At 47.4% G+C, this 14,411-nt stretch overlaps 1 protein-coding gene across 4 annotated transcripts in view; it reads left to right on the top strand.

Moving 5' to 3' along the window:
* LOC109889323 (breast cancer anti-estrogen resistance protein 1-like) overlaps positions 1–11,310 on the top strand; it is a 116,106-nt gene extending 104,796 nt beyond the window's left edge. For 2 of the 4 annotated variants that reach the window (XM_031822735.1, XM_020480680.2), the window contains exons 4-7: positions 6,559–6,663; positions 6,907–8,127; positions 8,979–9,062; positions 9,259–11,310. In XM_031822735.1, coding sequence (XP_031678595.1) covers positions 6,559–6,663; positions 6,907–8,127; positions 8,979–9,062; positions 9,259–9,771 — 1,923 coding nt within the window. In that variant the 3' untranslated portion in view covers positions 9,772–11,310. Of the gene's footprint in view, positions 1–6,558; positions 6,664–6,906; positions 8,128–8,978; positions 9,063–9,255 lie in introns of all 4 variants that reach the window. The other 2 variants (XM_031822734.1, XM_020480679.2) reach the window with 1 other exon arrangement.
* The last annotated feature ends 3,101 nt before the right edge of the window (positions 11,311–14,411 follow it).

The following is a 14,411-nucleotide window of genomic DNA, read 5'->3' as shown; positions in this document are numbered from 1 at the left end:
TGTCACCCTCTCCTCCCTCCCTATCCTCCCTCTCTCTGTATCTCATCCCTCTCTCGGTCACCCTCTCCTCCCTCTCTCTGTCACCCTCTCCTCCCTCCCTATCCTCCCTCTCTCTGTCTCTCCTCCCTCTCTCGGTCTCTCCCTCTCCTCTCTCTCTGTCTCCTCCCTCTCTCTGTCTCTCCTCCCTCTCTCTGTCTCTCCTCCCTCTCTCTGTCTCTCCTCCCTCTCTCGGTCTCTCCCTCTCCTCTCTCTCTGTCTCCTCCCTCTCTTCTCTCTCTGTCTCCTCCCTCTCTCTGTCTCTCCTCCCTCTCTCGGTCTCTCCCTCTGTCTCCTCCCTCTCTCTGTATCTCATCCCTCTCTCGGTCACCCTCTCCTCCCTCTCTCGGTCTCTCCCTCTCCTCTCTCTCTGTCTCCTCCCTCTCTCTGTCTCTCCTCCCTCTCTCTGTCTCTCCTCCCTCTCTCTGTCTCTCCTCCCTCTCTCGGTCTCTCCCTCTCCTCTCTCTCTGTCTCCTCCCTCTCTTCTCTCTCTGTCTCCTCCCTCTCTCTGTCTCTCCTCCCTCTCTCGGTCTCTCCCTCTCCTCTCTCTCTGTCTCCTCCCTCTCTCTGTCTCTCCTCCCTCTCTCTGTCGCTCCCTCTCCTCTCTCTGTCTCTCCTACCTCTCTCTGTCTCTCCTCTCTCTCTGTCTCTCCTCCCTCTCTCGGTCTCTCCCTCAACTCTCTCTCTATCTCCTCCCTCTCTTCTCTCTCTGTCTCCTCCCTCTCTCTGTCTCTCCTCCCTCTCTCGGGCTCTCCCTCTCCTCTCTCTCTGTGTCTCCTCTGTCTCTCTCTCTCCTCCCTCTCTCGGTCTCTCTCTCCTCCCTCTCTCTGTCTCTCTCTGTCCTCCCTCTCCCTGTCTCTCTCTGTCCTCCCTCTCTTTCTCTGTCCCCCCTCTCTCTGTCTCTCTCACTCTCCCTGTCTCTCCCTCTCCATCTCACTCTCTCTGTTTCTCCCTCTCCTCCCTCTCTCTGTCTCTCTCTCACTCTGTGTATGTTTAAACCCACAGCGGTTCTGTGATTCCATGTCTATTTTTAGAGAAGGTCATACATTACTAACAGGGGAAGTAGATATTTCAGTGTCTGGAGGCGTTAGAAAAGGAGGTTGTATTTTTCCACAAAGCACAGAGAGCAGCGTGTCCTGAGCTGCAAGTGCTTTGGCTCTGAAGGTGAACCCGCTTTCTGTGTCATTCATACACACACACACACACACACACACACACACACACACACACAAACAGATACAGCAAAGGTCGCATGGCAGTAGAGAGGGGTAAAGAACCAGCTGGAAGGTGAAGAGAATGAGGGGAAAAGAGAAAAAGCTGTTTGACTGCATCAGAGAGGGTGAAAAGCAGTTGGAAGAAGGAGAGAATGAGGGGAAAAGAGGAAAAGCTGTTTGACTGCATCAGAGAGGGTGAAAAGCAGTTGGAAGAAGGAGAGAATGAGGGGAAAAGAGGAAAAGCTGTTTGACTGCATCAGAGAGGGTGAAAAGCAGTTGGAAGGAGGAGAGAATGAGGGGAAAAGAGGAAAAGCTGTTTGACTGCATCAGAGAGGGTGAAAAGCAGTTGGAAGGAGGAGAGAATGAGGGGAAAAGAGGAAAAGCTGTTTGACTGCATCAGAGAGGGTGAAAAGCAGTTGGAAGGTGAAGAGAATGAGGGGAAAAGAGGAAAAGCTGTTTGACTGCATCAGAGAGGGTGAAAAGCAGTTGGAAGGTGAAGAGAATGAGGGGAAAAGAGGAAAAGCTGTTTGACTGCATCAGAGAGGGTGAAAAGCAGTTGGAAGGTGAAGAGAATGAGGGGAAAAGAGGAAAAGCTGTTTGACTGCATCAGAGAGGGTGAAAAGCAGTTGGAAGGTGAAGAGAATGAGGGGAAAAGAGGAAAAGCTGTTTGACTGCATCAGAGAGGGAGAAAAGCAGTTGGAAGGAGGAGAGAATGAGGGGAAAAGAGGAAAAGCTGTTTGACTGCATCAGAGAGGGTGAAAAGCAGTTGGAAGGAGGAGAGAATGAGGGGAAAAGAGGAAAAGCTGTTTGACTGCATCAGAGAGGGAGAAAAGCAGTTGGAAGACAAACTGAGAGTAGAAACAAAAATGAATAAGAGGAAGCTGAAAGGAGTAGACATACAGCCTTTTAGAGACACAATGTGATCCTTCAAATATAGGGCCTGTAGGGATATCATTGTAGGGATATCATTGTAGGGATATTATTGTAGGGATATCATTGTAGGGATATCATTGTAGGGATATCATTGCATTCAAGCTCAGATACCAGCCCAGGTTCACTGGACAATCTATTGAGCCCTGGTTTTGGTTTTCTGCTGAGAGGAGTAACACAAACATCTATTTTTCACTCCAACCTGTCTGCTATCAGATCAGTGTACCCACGTTGAATACCAACTCCAAACAAATTGCATCGGCTGACTTCAAGATTCTGATCAAGTGTTTTCTCAAGGTGCCCAATGGTTGGGGGGGGGGGGGGATTAGTTATTCATACTGTAGTCCCTCTTGCCTCCTCTCTCTGTCAGTCTCATCCCCCAAAGGCCTGGAGAACAGATTGTATCACACTGTTTGGGCCAAATTATAATTGCTAATCTGCTTGTTTGGGGACAGCAGCATTTCAAGTGATGGGAGTGCAATTTGCTGTGTGTTATAAGTGTTTAGGAGGAGGGAGAAGTTGGCTTGTCAGTCTGCTGCTGTTTGCTGTCAGGTTGTATAGAAACAGGGAGGAAGTTGAGTCTTAGATACCACATACTCTAATCCTCCTCAGGTGCAACGCTTATTGACACCCAGCCTGCAGATAATCCTTCCTCAGCATCATCAACTTTAGAGGAGGTCCTTTGTCAGACCCTGGCAGCAGATTGTCAGACCCTGGCAGCAGATTGTCAGACCCTGGCAGAGGATTGTCAGACCCTGGCAGTAGATTGTCAGACCCTGGCAGCAGATTGTCAGACCCTGGCAGCAGATTGTCAGACCCTGGCAGCAGATTGTCAGACCCTGGCAGTAGATTGTCAGACCCTGGCAGTAGATTGTCAGACCCTGGCAGTAGATTGTCAGACCCTGGCAGTAGATTGTCAGACCCTGGCAGCAGATTGTCAGACCCTGGCAGCAGATTGTCAGACCCTGGCAGTAGATTGTCAGACCCTGGCAGTAGATTGTCAGACCCTGGCAGCAGATTGTCAGACCCTGGCAGCAGATTGTCAGACCCTGGCAGTAGATTGTCAGACCCTGGCAGTAGATTGTCAGACCCTGGCAGTAGATTGTCAGACCCTGGCAGTAGATTGTCAGACCCTGGCAGCAGATTGTCAGACCCTGGCAGCAGATTGTCAGACCCTGGCAGTAGATTGTCAGACCCTGGCAGTAGATTGTCAGACCCTGGCAGCAGATTGTCAGACCCTGGCAGCAGATTGTCAGACCCTGGCAGTAGATTGTCAGACCCTGGCAGTAGATTGTCAGACCCTGGCAGTAGATTGTCAGACCCTGGCAGCAGATTGTCAGACCCTGGCAGCAGATTGTCAGACCCTGGCAGTAGATTGTCAGACCCTGGCAGTAGATTGTCAGACCCTGGCAGTAGATTGTCAGACCCTGGCAGTAGATTGTCAGACCCTGGCAGCAGATTGTCAGACCCTGGCAGCAGATTGTCAGACCCTGGCAGTAGATTGTCAGACCCTGACAGTAGATTGTCAGACCCTGGCAGTAGATTGTCAGACCCTGGCAGCAGATTGTCAGACCCTGGCAGAAGATTGTCAGACCCTGGCAGTAGATTGTCAGACCCTGGCAGTAGATTGTCAGACCCTGGCAGTAGATTGTCAGACCCTGGCAGCAGATTGTCAGACCCTGGCAGTAGATTGTCAGACCCTGGCAGTAGATTGTCAGACCCTGGCAGTAGATTGTCAGACCCTGGCAGTAGATTGTCAGACCCTGGCAGCAGATTGTCAGACCCTGGCAGTAGATTGTCAGACCCTGGCAGCAGATTGTCAGACCCTGGCAGTAGATTGTCAGACCCTGGCAGTAGATTGTCAGACCCTGGCAGTAGATTGGGTTGTGTGTTTGTGAGTGTGCGTTTGTCACACATGGAGCGTCAATCTGATGTTTATGATCAACAAAGTGCTGTTTAATACAGCCATTAACCTAAAAGATGTACCACTGCCCTCTAAAACTCATTACCAAGCTCCTTAACTTGGTGACAAACATTACCTACAGTGGGGAGGACAAGTATTTGATACACTGCCGATTTTGCAGGTTTTCCTACTTACAAAGCATGTAGAGGTCTGTAATTCTTTAGCATAGGTACACTTCAACTGTGAGAGACGGAATCTAAAACCAAAATCCAGAAAATCACATTGTATGATTTCTAAGTAAATAATTTGCATTTTATTGCATGACATACAGTGGGGCAAAAAAAGTATTTAGTCAGCCACCAATTGTGCAAGTTCTCCCACTTAAAAAGATGAGAGAGGCCTGTAATTTTCATCATAGGTACACTTCAACTATGACAGACAAAATGAAAAAGAAAATCCAGAAAATCACATTGTAGGACTTTTAATGAATTTATTTGCAAATTATGGTGGAAAATAAGTATTTGGTCAATAACAAAAGTTTATCTCAATACTTTGTTATATACCCTTTGTTGGCAATGACAGAGGTCAAACGTTTTCTGTAAGTCTTCACAAGGTTTTCACACACTGTTGCTGGTATTTTGGCCCATTCCTCCATGCAGATCTCCTCTAGAGCAGTGATGTTTTGGGGCTGTTGCTGGGCAACACGGACTTTCAACTCCCTCCAAAGATTTTCTATGGGGTTGAGATCTGGAGACTGGCTAGGCCACTCCAGGACCTTGAAGTGCTTCTTACGAAGCCACTCCTTCGTTGCCCGGGCGGTGTGTTTGGGATCATTGTCATGCTGAAAGACCAAACCACATTTCATCTTCAATGCCCTTGCTGATGGAAAGAGGTTTTCACTCAAAATCTCACGATACATGGCCCCATTCATTCTTTCCTTTACACAGATCAGTCGTTCTGGTCCTTTGCAGAAAAACAGCCCCAAAGCATGATGTTTCCACCCCCATGCTTCACAGTAGGTATGGTGTTCTTTGGATGCAACTCCAAACACGACGAGTTGAGTTATATTTTGGTTTCATCTGACCATATGACATTCTCCCAATCTTCTTCTGGATCATCCAAATGCTCTCTAGCAAACTTCAGACGGGCCTGGACATGTACTGGCTTAAGCAGGGGGACACGTCTGGCACCACAGGATTTGAGTCCTGGCGATTTGAGTCCTGCTCCAGTCAGTTCTGCTCCAGTCAGTCCTGCTCCAGTCAGTCCTGCTCCAGTCAGTCCTGCTCCAGTCAGTCCTGGTCCAGTCAGTCCTGCTCTAGTCAGTCCTGCTCCAGTCAGTCCTACTCCAGTCAGTCCTACTCCAGTCAGTCCTGCTCCAGTCAGTCCTGCTCCAGTCAGTCCTACTCCAGTCAGTCCTGCTCCAGTCAGTCCTGCTCCAGTCAGTCCTGCTCCAGTCAGTTCTGCTCTAGTCAGTCCTGCTCCAGTCAGTCCTGCTCCAGTCAGTCCTGCTCCAGTCAGTCCTACTCCAGTCAGTCCTGCTCCAGTCAGTCCTGCTCCAGTCAGTCCTACTCCAGTCAGTCCTACTCCAGTCAGTCCTGCTCCAGTCAGTCCTGCTCCAGTCAGTCCTGCTCCAGTCAGTCCTGCTCCCTGTGTGTGTGTCAGGGCCAGTCCCAGTTGGGATGTGTATCCTCTGTGTAGGAGTGGGAGAGATGGTCCTACCGCGTGTATCAACGCCATCACTAACCCCCTCTGTCTGCAGCCTTAATAATGCCTCTGTTTGTCTCCCCTTCCCTGACATTATGCACCCTAACTAATGGGGAAGAGGAGAGAGGTTAAAATAAAGCATACAAAAAATGGTAGGAAGGCAGTGGAGAAGAGAGGAGGCCCAGAGAGAGGAGAGATTAGAGGACAAAGTGGGCTAAGTGTCCCTCCCACCTTCTCCACATTCAACTGGATTAATCCAACACTCCCTCAGAAGCATGATTTCATTAGTCCCTCCCTTTTTAATATGCTCCTCAATTGAGTCTGCTGCAGCTGTAATTGAGCTCTTACTCCTGATTGCGTATTTATGAAATACTAATAATTTGGTGGATGTTTATGTGAGTGTATATTAATACACATGTGAATTGGAAATCTGTTCTTTGCATATCCCAACTCCCTCTGAGATACCCTCAGAGTGGGGTCACGGCCAGGGTCAGTCATTATCAACGGTGAAATTCAAGCAATTAGGGTTAAGTGCCTTGCTCAAGGGCACATCAACAGCTTTTTCACTTTGTCAGCTCAGGCATGTGAACTACCAACCTTTCAGTTACTGGCCCAACGCTCTAACCGCTAGGCTACCTGCCGCCCTGTGTGTGTCTGTATGTGTGCACGTCTCTTTTAATGTGTGTATGTATATCTCTGATAGTGTGTCTGTAAATGTATCTTTATTGCTTGGGGTGTTTTATCTCACTGTGCCTTCTCTCTTCCCCCCAGGTGTATGACACGCCACCCATGGTGGTGAAAGGCCCCCCCAGTGGCCAAGACGTCTATGACACGCCCCCCAGTGTGGACAAGAGCCAGCTGTTCTCCCAGCAAACGGTGAGAGGCTGCTGCTGCACCAATAGGGTGTCCTCTCTGTCTGTTGTTGTAGGAGAGGAGGAAGACAGTGGTAGACTCATCAATCCCAGTGTACTTTACCATCTGTCCTTGTTTGCTGGATATGTGGGGTCTTAAAGTAACCATCCCTCCTCCTTATCATGAGTCAGAATGTGTTATACATCATTATGAAGTCCTATGGCAGTACAGTATGTGTGTTTGATGTTGCCTCTGTCTCCCTCCCAGGTTTACGACTTCCCCCCCTCCGTCAGTAAGGATGTTCCAGACGCTCCTATCAGGGAGGAGACCTATGATGTCCCCCCCCACTTTGCCAAGCTGAAAAGTCTGGAGAGCCAGAGCCAGGGCTATCTGATCCCCGGGGGGCCTGAGCCCCCCATCCCTGAAGATGTGTACGATGTCCCTCCCCCTCCCCTCACCGGCAAGCGCCACCCAGACGCCTATCACGCCCCCCTGGGCCAGGAGATCTACGACATCCCTGCCAGTCTGAGGAAGGGCGGACACCATAACCCCCAGGATGTGTACGATTTCCCACGCGAGCGGCCTGCGTGCGAGGACTCCATCTATGATGTCCCTCCTCAGGTGGTGAGAGACGCGGGTGCCACAGAGGAGATGACTGTCAGCTTCAAACGCCTGTCTGCCTCCAGCACGGGCAGCACCCGCAGCAACCTGTCCACCTCCTCTCTGGACATGGTGCCAGTCAGGGAGTCGGCGGTGCCCAGCCAGGCCGGCCCGGGGAAGCTGTTGATCCTAGACCTGGAGCAGGCCATGGAGCGCCTCTCCCACCTACAGCAGGAGGTGGAGGGCTCCGTCTCCCTCCTCATGTCTTTCATCAGTGGGAACTGGCGCAGCCCCACCCAGATGGAGGCCAACCTGCCAGCCATCAGGAAGGCGGTGGACAGGATGAGGGCGGCCGTCAGGGACCTGCTGGAGTTTGCACGGGGGGCCGTGGCCAACTCTGCCCAGGCCACTGACCGCACGCTGCAGGCCAAGCTGGGCAAGCAGGTGCAGAAGATGGAGGAAGCCTTCCAGGGCCTGGTCAAGTACAGCCAGGCTCTGGACGCTGTGGGCTGGGCCCCCTCTGCTCAAATGGCACCCTTAGCAGGCAATGGTGGGGATGACCTGGACCGGCTGGTCATGTGTGCCCGGGGCGTGCCCGACGACACTAAACAGCTGGCTTCCTTTCTCCATGGCAACGCCTCGCTGCTCTTTAAAAGGACAAACAAGCAGCAGCAGCTTCCTCTTCCCCACGTCCCCCACACTGCTGACCTCATGGGTCAGATGACCAACAACATCTCAGCTTATCAGACAGGAGACGGCAGGGCCAACATCCAGTCCCGGCCCCTGCCGTCCCCGCCCAAGTTCACGGCCGAGGAGGAGACCCATGACCGGCCCTACGAGACTACAGAGGAGGGCTGGATGGAGGACTATGACTATGTGCATTTACAGGTAATACCTCCTCATATGAAAGAACAAAACAGATCATCACATATGCGTTTACATCCTCAATTATCAGTGGAGAATAAGGTTGGAGTGTGTTGGTACTGTCAGTGACAGCACTGGTACTTATAACAGCATGGTGGTTTGGAGCAATCGGCAGCACTCTACATTAACCCATGGATTATGTTAAGCATGTAAACCATAGTGTCTGTCTGTGTTTAATGATACGCTGGTACAGTATTTCAGATGAAAGAGAAGATAGAGATGACGATACACCAGTAGATTGATCAATTTCCCATACAAGGCTTCGTCATGTGGGATACACATACTCCCCCAACGCACTGCTTCAGGTGTCATCATCAGTCACCATTACTGCATGTACAGGCGTGTTTCTCTACCCATCATATGTCATCGCTTTCGCTGTCCATTGATGCTGTTGTATCCCTCATGTGCAGCAGTGTTGTTGTTATGAAAATGCAAGGAGAACAGATTATGTTAAGATGATATGATCTTATTTAAAATACAGTTATATCTTAAATATGTTTCAGTGCTATATGTGTGTTTGGCACACTAACATACAAATCTCAATGTCATGTGTCACTTTCTCTCAGTGCAGTGGCAGAGCTGCAGTCTGGTCTGGTGTGATATGAGCTCATACTGCCTGGTCTGGTGTGATATGAGCTCATACTGCCCTCTACTGATTAGGAGGATTATCACACGTGGTGTCAGACATTATTTTATATGGGTGATCCTCCCTTGAGCCAGTTGAATTAAAATCCCATCCCAGATTTGTCTTTGTGTGTTTGTGTCTATGTGTTTGGAGCAGTAAATACAGCTTCTTTCTGTCATTTGATTTCCAGGGTAAGGAAGAGTTTGAGAAGAATCAGAGGCAATTATTAGAGAAAGGGACCAGACACAACAAAACCACACTGGAACGGCAGCAGGTGAGGACCTGTGGGTCTGTCAGTCAGTGAGAGTGGATGTGTATCTTAGTAATTAATAAGGGAGTGTTTGAAAGAACATTATGTGTGACTGTGCTGTTCCATTGTTGTCTTAGTGGTTGAGGGTTCAATCAGTTCACATGGGATGTTTTACAGATCAGGCAGGTATTTATTTCCTCTGTGTTCCCATCTACTGCAGCTGAAACAGTTTGAGCGACTGGAGCAGGAAGTCAGCCAGCCAATCAACAATGACATCTCAGGCTGGACCCCGCCTCCCCACTATCCAGCGGCCCAGCGGAGCAAGCTGAGCATGGGCGACCGACAGCTGCTGCTCTTCTACTCGGAGCAGTGTGAGGCCAACGTCACCACCCTCACCAACGCCATCGACGCCTTCTACTCCTCCATCAACAACAACCAGCCGCCCAAGATATTCGTGGCTCACAGCAAATTTGTCATCCTCAGCGCACACAAGCTGGTGTTCATCGGGGACACGCTCTCTCGGCAGGCCAAGTCCCCAGAGGTGCGGGCGCATGTGGCCCAGCACAGTAATGCTCTGTGTGACAAACTCAAGGACATTGTGGTGAGCACCAAGACTGCAGCGCTGCAGTATCCTTCCCCCGGTGCGGCGCGAGACATGACGGAGAGGGTGAGGGAGCTGGCCGGCTGCACACAGCAGTTCCGCATGGCTCTGGGCCAGCTGGTGGCCATGTGAACCTCCGGTCCTGAGACACTGACAGCACCCACACACCCAGTGGGCCACTATCACAGACACATGGACCCTTCATCCTCGTCTTGTGCTTTTTATTTTTTAAAAGGACAACTATCTGACTGGGCTGGGCCATAGGTTGTAAATTAATCATTGTAAATATTTAAGTTACTATTAGCCAGAAAGAAAATGTACTTCCACTATATATATGTTTTTGAGACCTTCTGGAAAAACTCAACAGGATGTAGTTTTTAGGCAATGTCCATTATTATTATTATTGCTAAACTGTAATTATTGCTCTGATTATTATAATTGTTATCATTATTGTTATAATACGTTGATTAAGGATGTTTACATTTCAAACAAAATGTATGTAGTACTTAATGCTGTTTTTCATCCTAGATTATCAATAATGGTGGATTTTGTAAAAGTCATGTACTTAGGTGGGGTGGAGGATATATTGACAGAAAATAAATAGCTTTCCTTAGAGCTGTCAAAGGAGGCTAGGCATCGTGTTGTGAGTGCAAGGCATTCTGGGTAGGACCTGAGAGGGAGAGGTTTCCATGACAGACAGTTAATAAAGTTCTCACTGCTGTCATGGGACAGGTTTCATTTGAGTAGCTCTACATGCTAATTAAAATGTCCCAATTAGAAAACTGTATTTTAGTACCATCTCTTCCTTTGAGATTGAAGGAAGAATTAAAATAATTTTATGGTCAGCATTTCTACTTCCCTTGTTCGTCAAAAGCACAAAGCTTTATGCGTCTGTCTGCTGCCACTAGAGTGCTAGTATTCACCACACTCTCCCAGACTCTCCTAGGCCTGCATGCTCTGTGGTCTATAGGGTTGGTTTGGACTCTTGTGACTCTGTTCTAGAAGTCTGTTCTAGAAGTCTCCTGTGCTCCATACCAGGCTCTCTGCTCACCTCCCAGAGGTGGAACTCTGCCTCTCCTTCCCCTAGCACTTCCTGGACAGCACTGCTGCACCCTGCAGGCCAGGGGAACCTGTAATGGTTAGGTGTACTGTTTGTGAGGATATAATTGGTGTGAAAAGTGCATTTGTTTTCATTAGCATGCACTCAACCCCCTTGTAAATTGATGAGCATATTAAGGAGTGGTTGTTTATGAGCTCCACCTCTGCTTTTTACCAAATGGATGTACACACACACACACACGTAAGATATTGACGGTAATATCTGTTAGCCTAACATGAACCATTCTTGACACTATTCAAATCACATTGCCGCAGCTGTATCATATCCCACTTCAATAGCTGTACCAGAGGGATGCGAGTTAGCTTGGCCAGGGGGTGTGTTTTACTATTTCTTCAGTCCTGGAGAGATCTCCAAACAAAGCAGAGGAATCTGCTAACACTCTAGTTTCCATTGACCTGTTTTCTAAAACCTGACTGGTTGTATTCTAAGTATCAGATTATGTCAGAGGGTGAAGTTCAATGCAACATATTGTATTATAAAGCACTGCAACATGTTGTTGTGGATATAGTTGAAACCCCTATGAAGTAAAAAAATAATACATTGAAAACTAAGCTGACTGGTAATGTTATTCTGGTCTCAAATCTGTGTTTTAATATTGTTAAGAACATACTTCTGCTGTACATTGCATAACTGGAAAATACAGTGCTTCGGAAAGTGCTACGTTACAGCCTTATTCTAAAATTGATTCAATCGTGTTTTTCCTTCTGATCAATCTACACACAATACCCCATAATGACAAAGCAAAAACAGGTTTTTAGAAATCTTTCCAAATTTATAACAAATAAAAAAACTGATGTGACATTTACATAAGTATTCAGACCCTTTACTCAGTACTTTGTTGAAGCACCTTTGGAAGCAATTACCACCTCGAGTCCTCTTGGGTATGATGCTACAAACTTGGCACACCTGTATTTGGGGAGATTCTCCCATTATTCTCTGCAGATCTTCTTAAGATCTGTCAGGTTGGATGGAGAGTATTGATGCATGGCTATCTCTCCAGAGATGTTCGAACGGGTTCAAGTCTGGCCTCTGGCTGGGCCACTCAAGGACATTGAGACTTGTCCCGAAGCCACTCCTGCTTTGTCTTGGCTGTGTGCTTATGGTCATTGTCCTGTTGGAAGGGGAACCTTCGACCCAGTCTCAGGTCCTGAGCACTCTGGATCAGGTTTTCATTAGGATCTCTCTGTACTTTGCTCCGTTCATCTTTCCCTTGATCCTGACTAGTCTCCCAGTCCCTGCCACTGAAAAACATCCCCACAGCATGATGCTGCCACCAACATACTTCACAGTAGGGTAGGTGCAAGGTTTCTTCCAGATGTGACTCTTGGCATTCAGGCCCAAAAGTTCAATCTTGGTTTCATCAGAATCTTGTATCTCACCGTCTGAGAGTCTTAGATGCCATTTGGCAAACTCTAAGCTGGCTGTCATGTGCCTTTTACTGAAGAGTGGCTTCTGTCTGGCCACTCTACCATAAAGGCTTGATTGGTGGAGTGCTGTAGAGATGGTAGTCCTTCTGGAAGGTTTTCCCATCTCCACAGAGTGACTATCAGGTTCTTGGTCACCTCCCTGACCAAGGCCCTTCTCCCCCGATTGCTCAGTTTGGCCGGGTGGCCAGCTCTCTTGGTGGTTCCAAACTTCTTCCATTTAAGAATGATGGAGGCCATTGTGTTCTTGGGGACCTTCAAAGCTGCAGACATTTTTTGGTAACCTTCCCCAGACCTGTGCCTTGACACGATCCTGTCTCAGAGCTCTATGTACAATTCCTTCAACCTCATGATTTGGTTTTTGCTCTGACATGCATTGTCAACTGTGGGACCTTATACAGACATGTGTGTGCCCTTCCAAATCATGTCCAATCAAGTTGTGGAAACGTCTCAAGGAGGATCAATGGAAACAGGATGCACCTGAGCTAAATTTCAAGTCTCATAGCAAAGGGTCTGAATACTTATGCAAGTAAGGTATTTCTGTTTTAGCTTTGTCATTATGGGGTAATGTGTGTAGATTTATACGTTTTTAACATTTATTTTACCTTTATTTAACTAGGCAAGTCAGTTAAGAACAAATTCTTATTTTCAATGACGGCCTAGGAACAGTGGGTTAACTGCCTGTTCAGGGGCAGAACGACAGATTTGTACCTTGTCAGTTCGGGGATTTGAACTTGCAACCTTTCGGTTACTAGTCCAACACCTAACCACTAGGCTACCCTGCCGCCCCATGTGTGGTGGGGGTTCAAACATTTTAGAATAACGCTGTTACAGAACAAAATGTGGAAAAAGTCAAGGGGTCTGAATACTATCTGAATGTACTGTATGTACTTCACTCATTTTCAGTCACACTTTCGATGGTGTTACAGACCTTTATTTTTTGGGGTGACTTCAGACTTCAGCTTTCAGACAAGTAAAAGAGCAGTCCTACTTGCTTACTAATAAAAACACTAAAATACCATATTACAAAGTAATAAAAATGTAACAAAATGCATACAAACATTTATTCTGCCAAAGAAACAGCAGTTTTTGTTAGTTATTTAGTAAATTCATAAATCAAGTGCTCAATATACCCACAGTGGAGGCTCCTCAAAAGAAAGGGGAGGACCATCCTCCTCAGTGAATTTCATACAAATAAAGTGAAACATTCAAGATGATCATTTTTAGATAAAGCTAATATATATTCACGTCACCAAATAATTTATTAAAACACACTTTTCTGCAATGAAGGTCTACAGTAGCCTCAACATCACTCTGTAGGGTAGCATCACGGTTTAGCTGGAGGGCAGCTAGTTTCCATCCACCTCTGGGTACATTGACTTCAATACAAATCCTAGGAGGCTCGTGGTTCTCACCCCCTTCCATAGACTTTTCCATAGACAGTAATTATGACGACTATCAGAGCTCTTGCAGCATGAACTGACATGTTGTCCACCCAATCAAAGGATCAGAGAATGAATCTAGTATTGAAAGCATAAGATAGAGCTAGCTAAGACAGCTGTGCATAAACTGTGGTGAGTAGTTGACTCAAAGAGAAAGACAGTAGTTGAACAGTTTTGAACAAATTCAAAAGTGAAGTATAAGCAAGAGAGAGAGCTAACTATATTACATTGTATTTTCTTCCACTTTCACTTTAGTGAATGCAGCTAGCTATTTTAGCCTACTCAAACACCCAGCTCAAACAGAGAAAGATGCTATGTTAGCTAGCTGGCTGGAACTCTTCCAAGTCAAGGTAAGCTTTTGGTTTTATTAATTTATTGCCACCAGGACTGCCGGTGTAACTGCTAAACTGCTTGCTGACAACACTGTACTGCATTGTAGCGGGTTTACAATCACGTTAGTTCTAGTAGCTATGTTGACTATGCCATTAGCTAATATGGTGACAACAATGTAGGCTGCGTGTAGAGGTTAGCGGTTATATGATTTATGGTTTGGCATGAAGGGAAAACCGAGTGCGTAGATGCAAGAAGGAATTATACAAGGAGCAAAGTGATCATGCTGTTTGTATGTGGCTGCTATGAAAGTGAACTGTGTTTGCGTTTGATCAGTGGTGTATTCAGTCCGCCAGTTCTGTTAAAACATTTCTTAAACAGAAGCAAACGGAACGAAACGGGGATAAACCTACACTACATGACCAAAAGTATGTGGACACCTGCTCGTCGTACATC

Source organism: Oncorhynchus kisutch, linkage group LG4 (genome assembly GCF_002021735.2).
Source record: "Oncorhynchus kisutch isolate 150728-3 linkage group LG4, Okis_V2, whole genome shotgun sequence".
In the NCBI taxonomy this organism is placed as follows: Eukaryota; Metazoa; Chordata; class Actinopteri; order Salmoniformes; family Salmonidae; genus Oncorhynchus; species Oncorhynchus kisutch.
The sequence above is the reverse complement of the archived record's forward strand: the minus strand, read 5'-3'. Positions and strand labels throughout refer to the sequence as shown.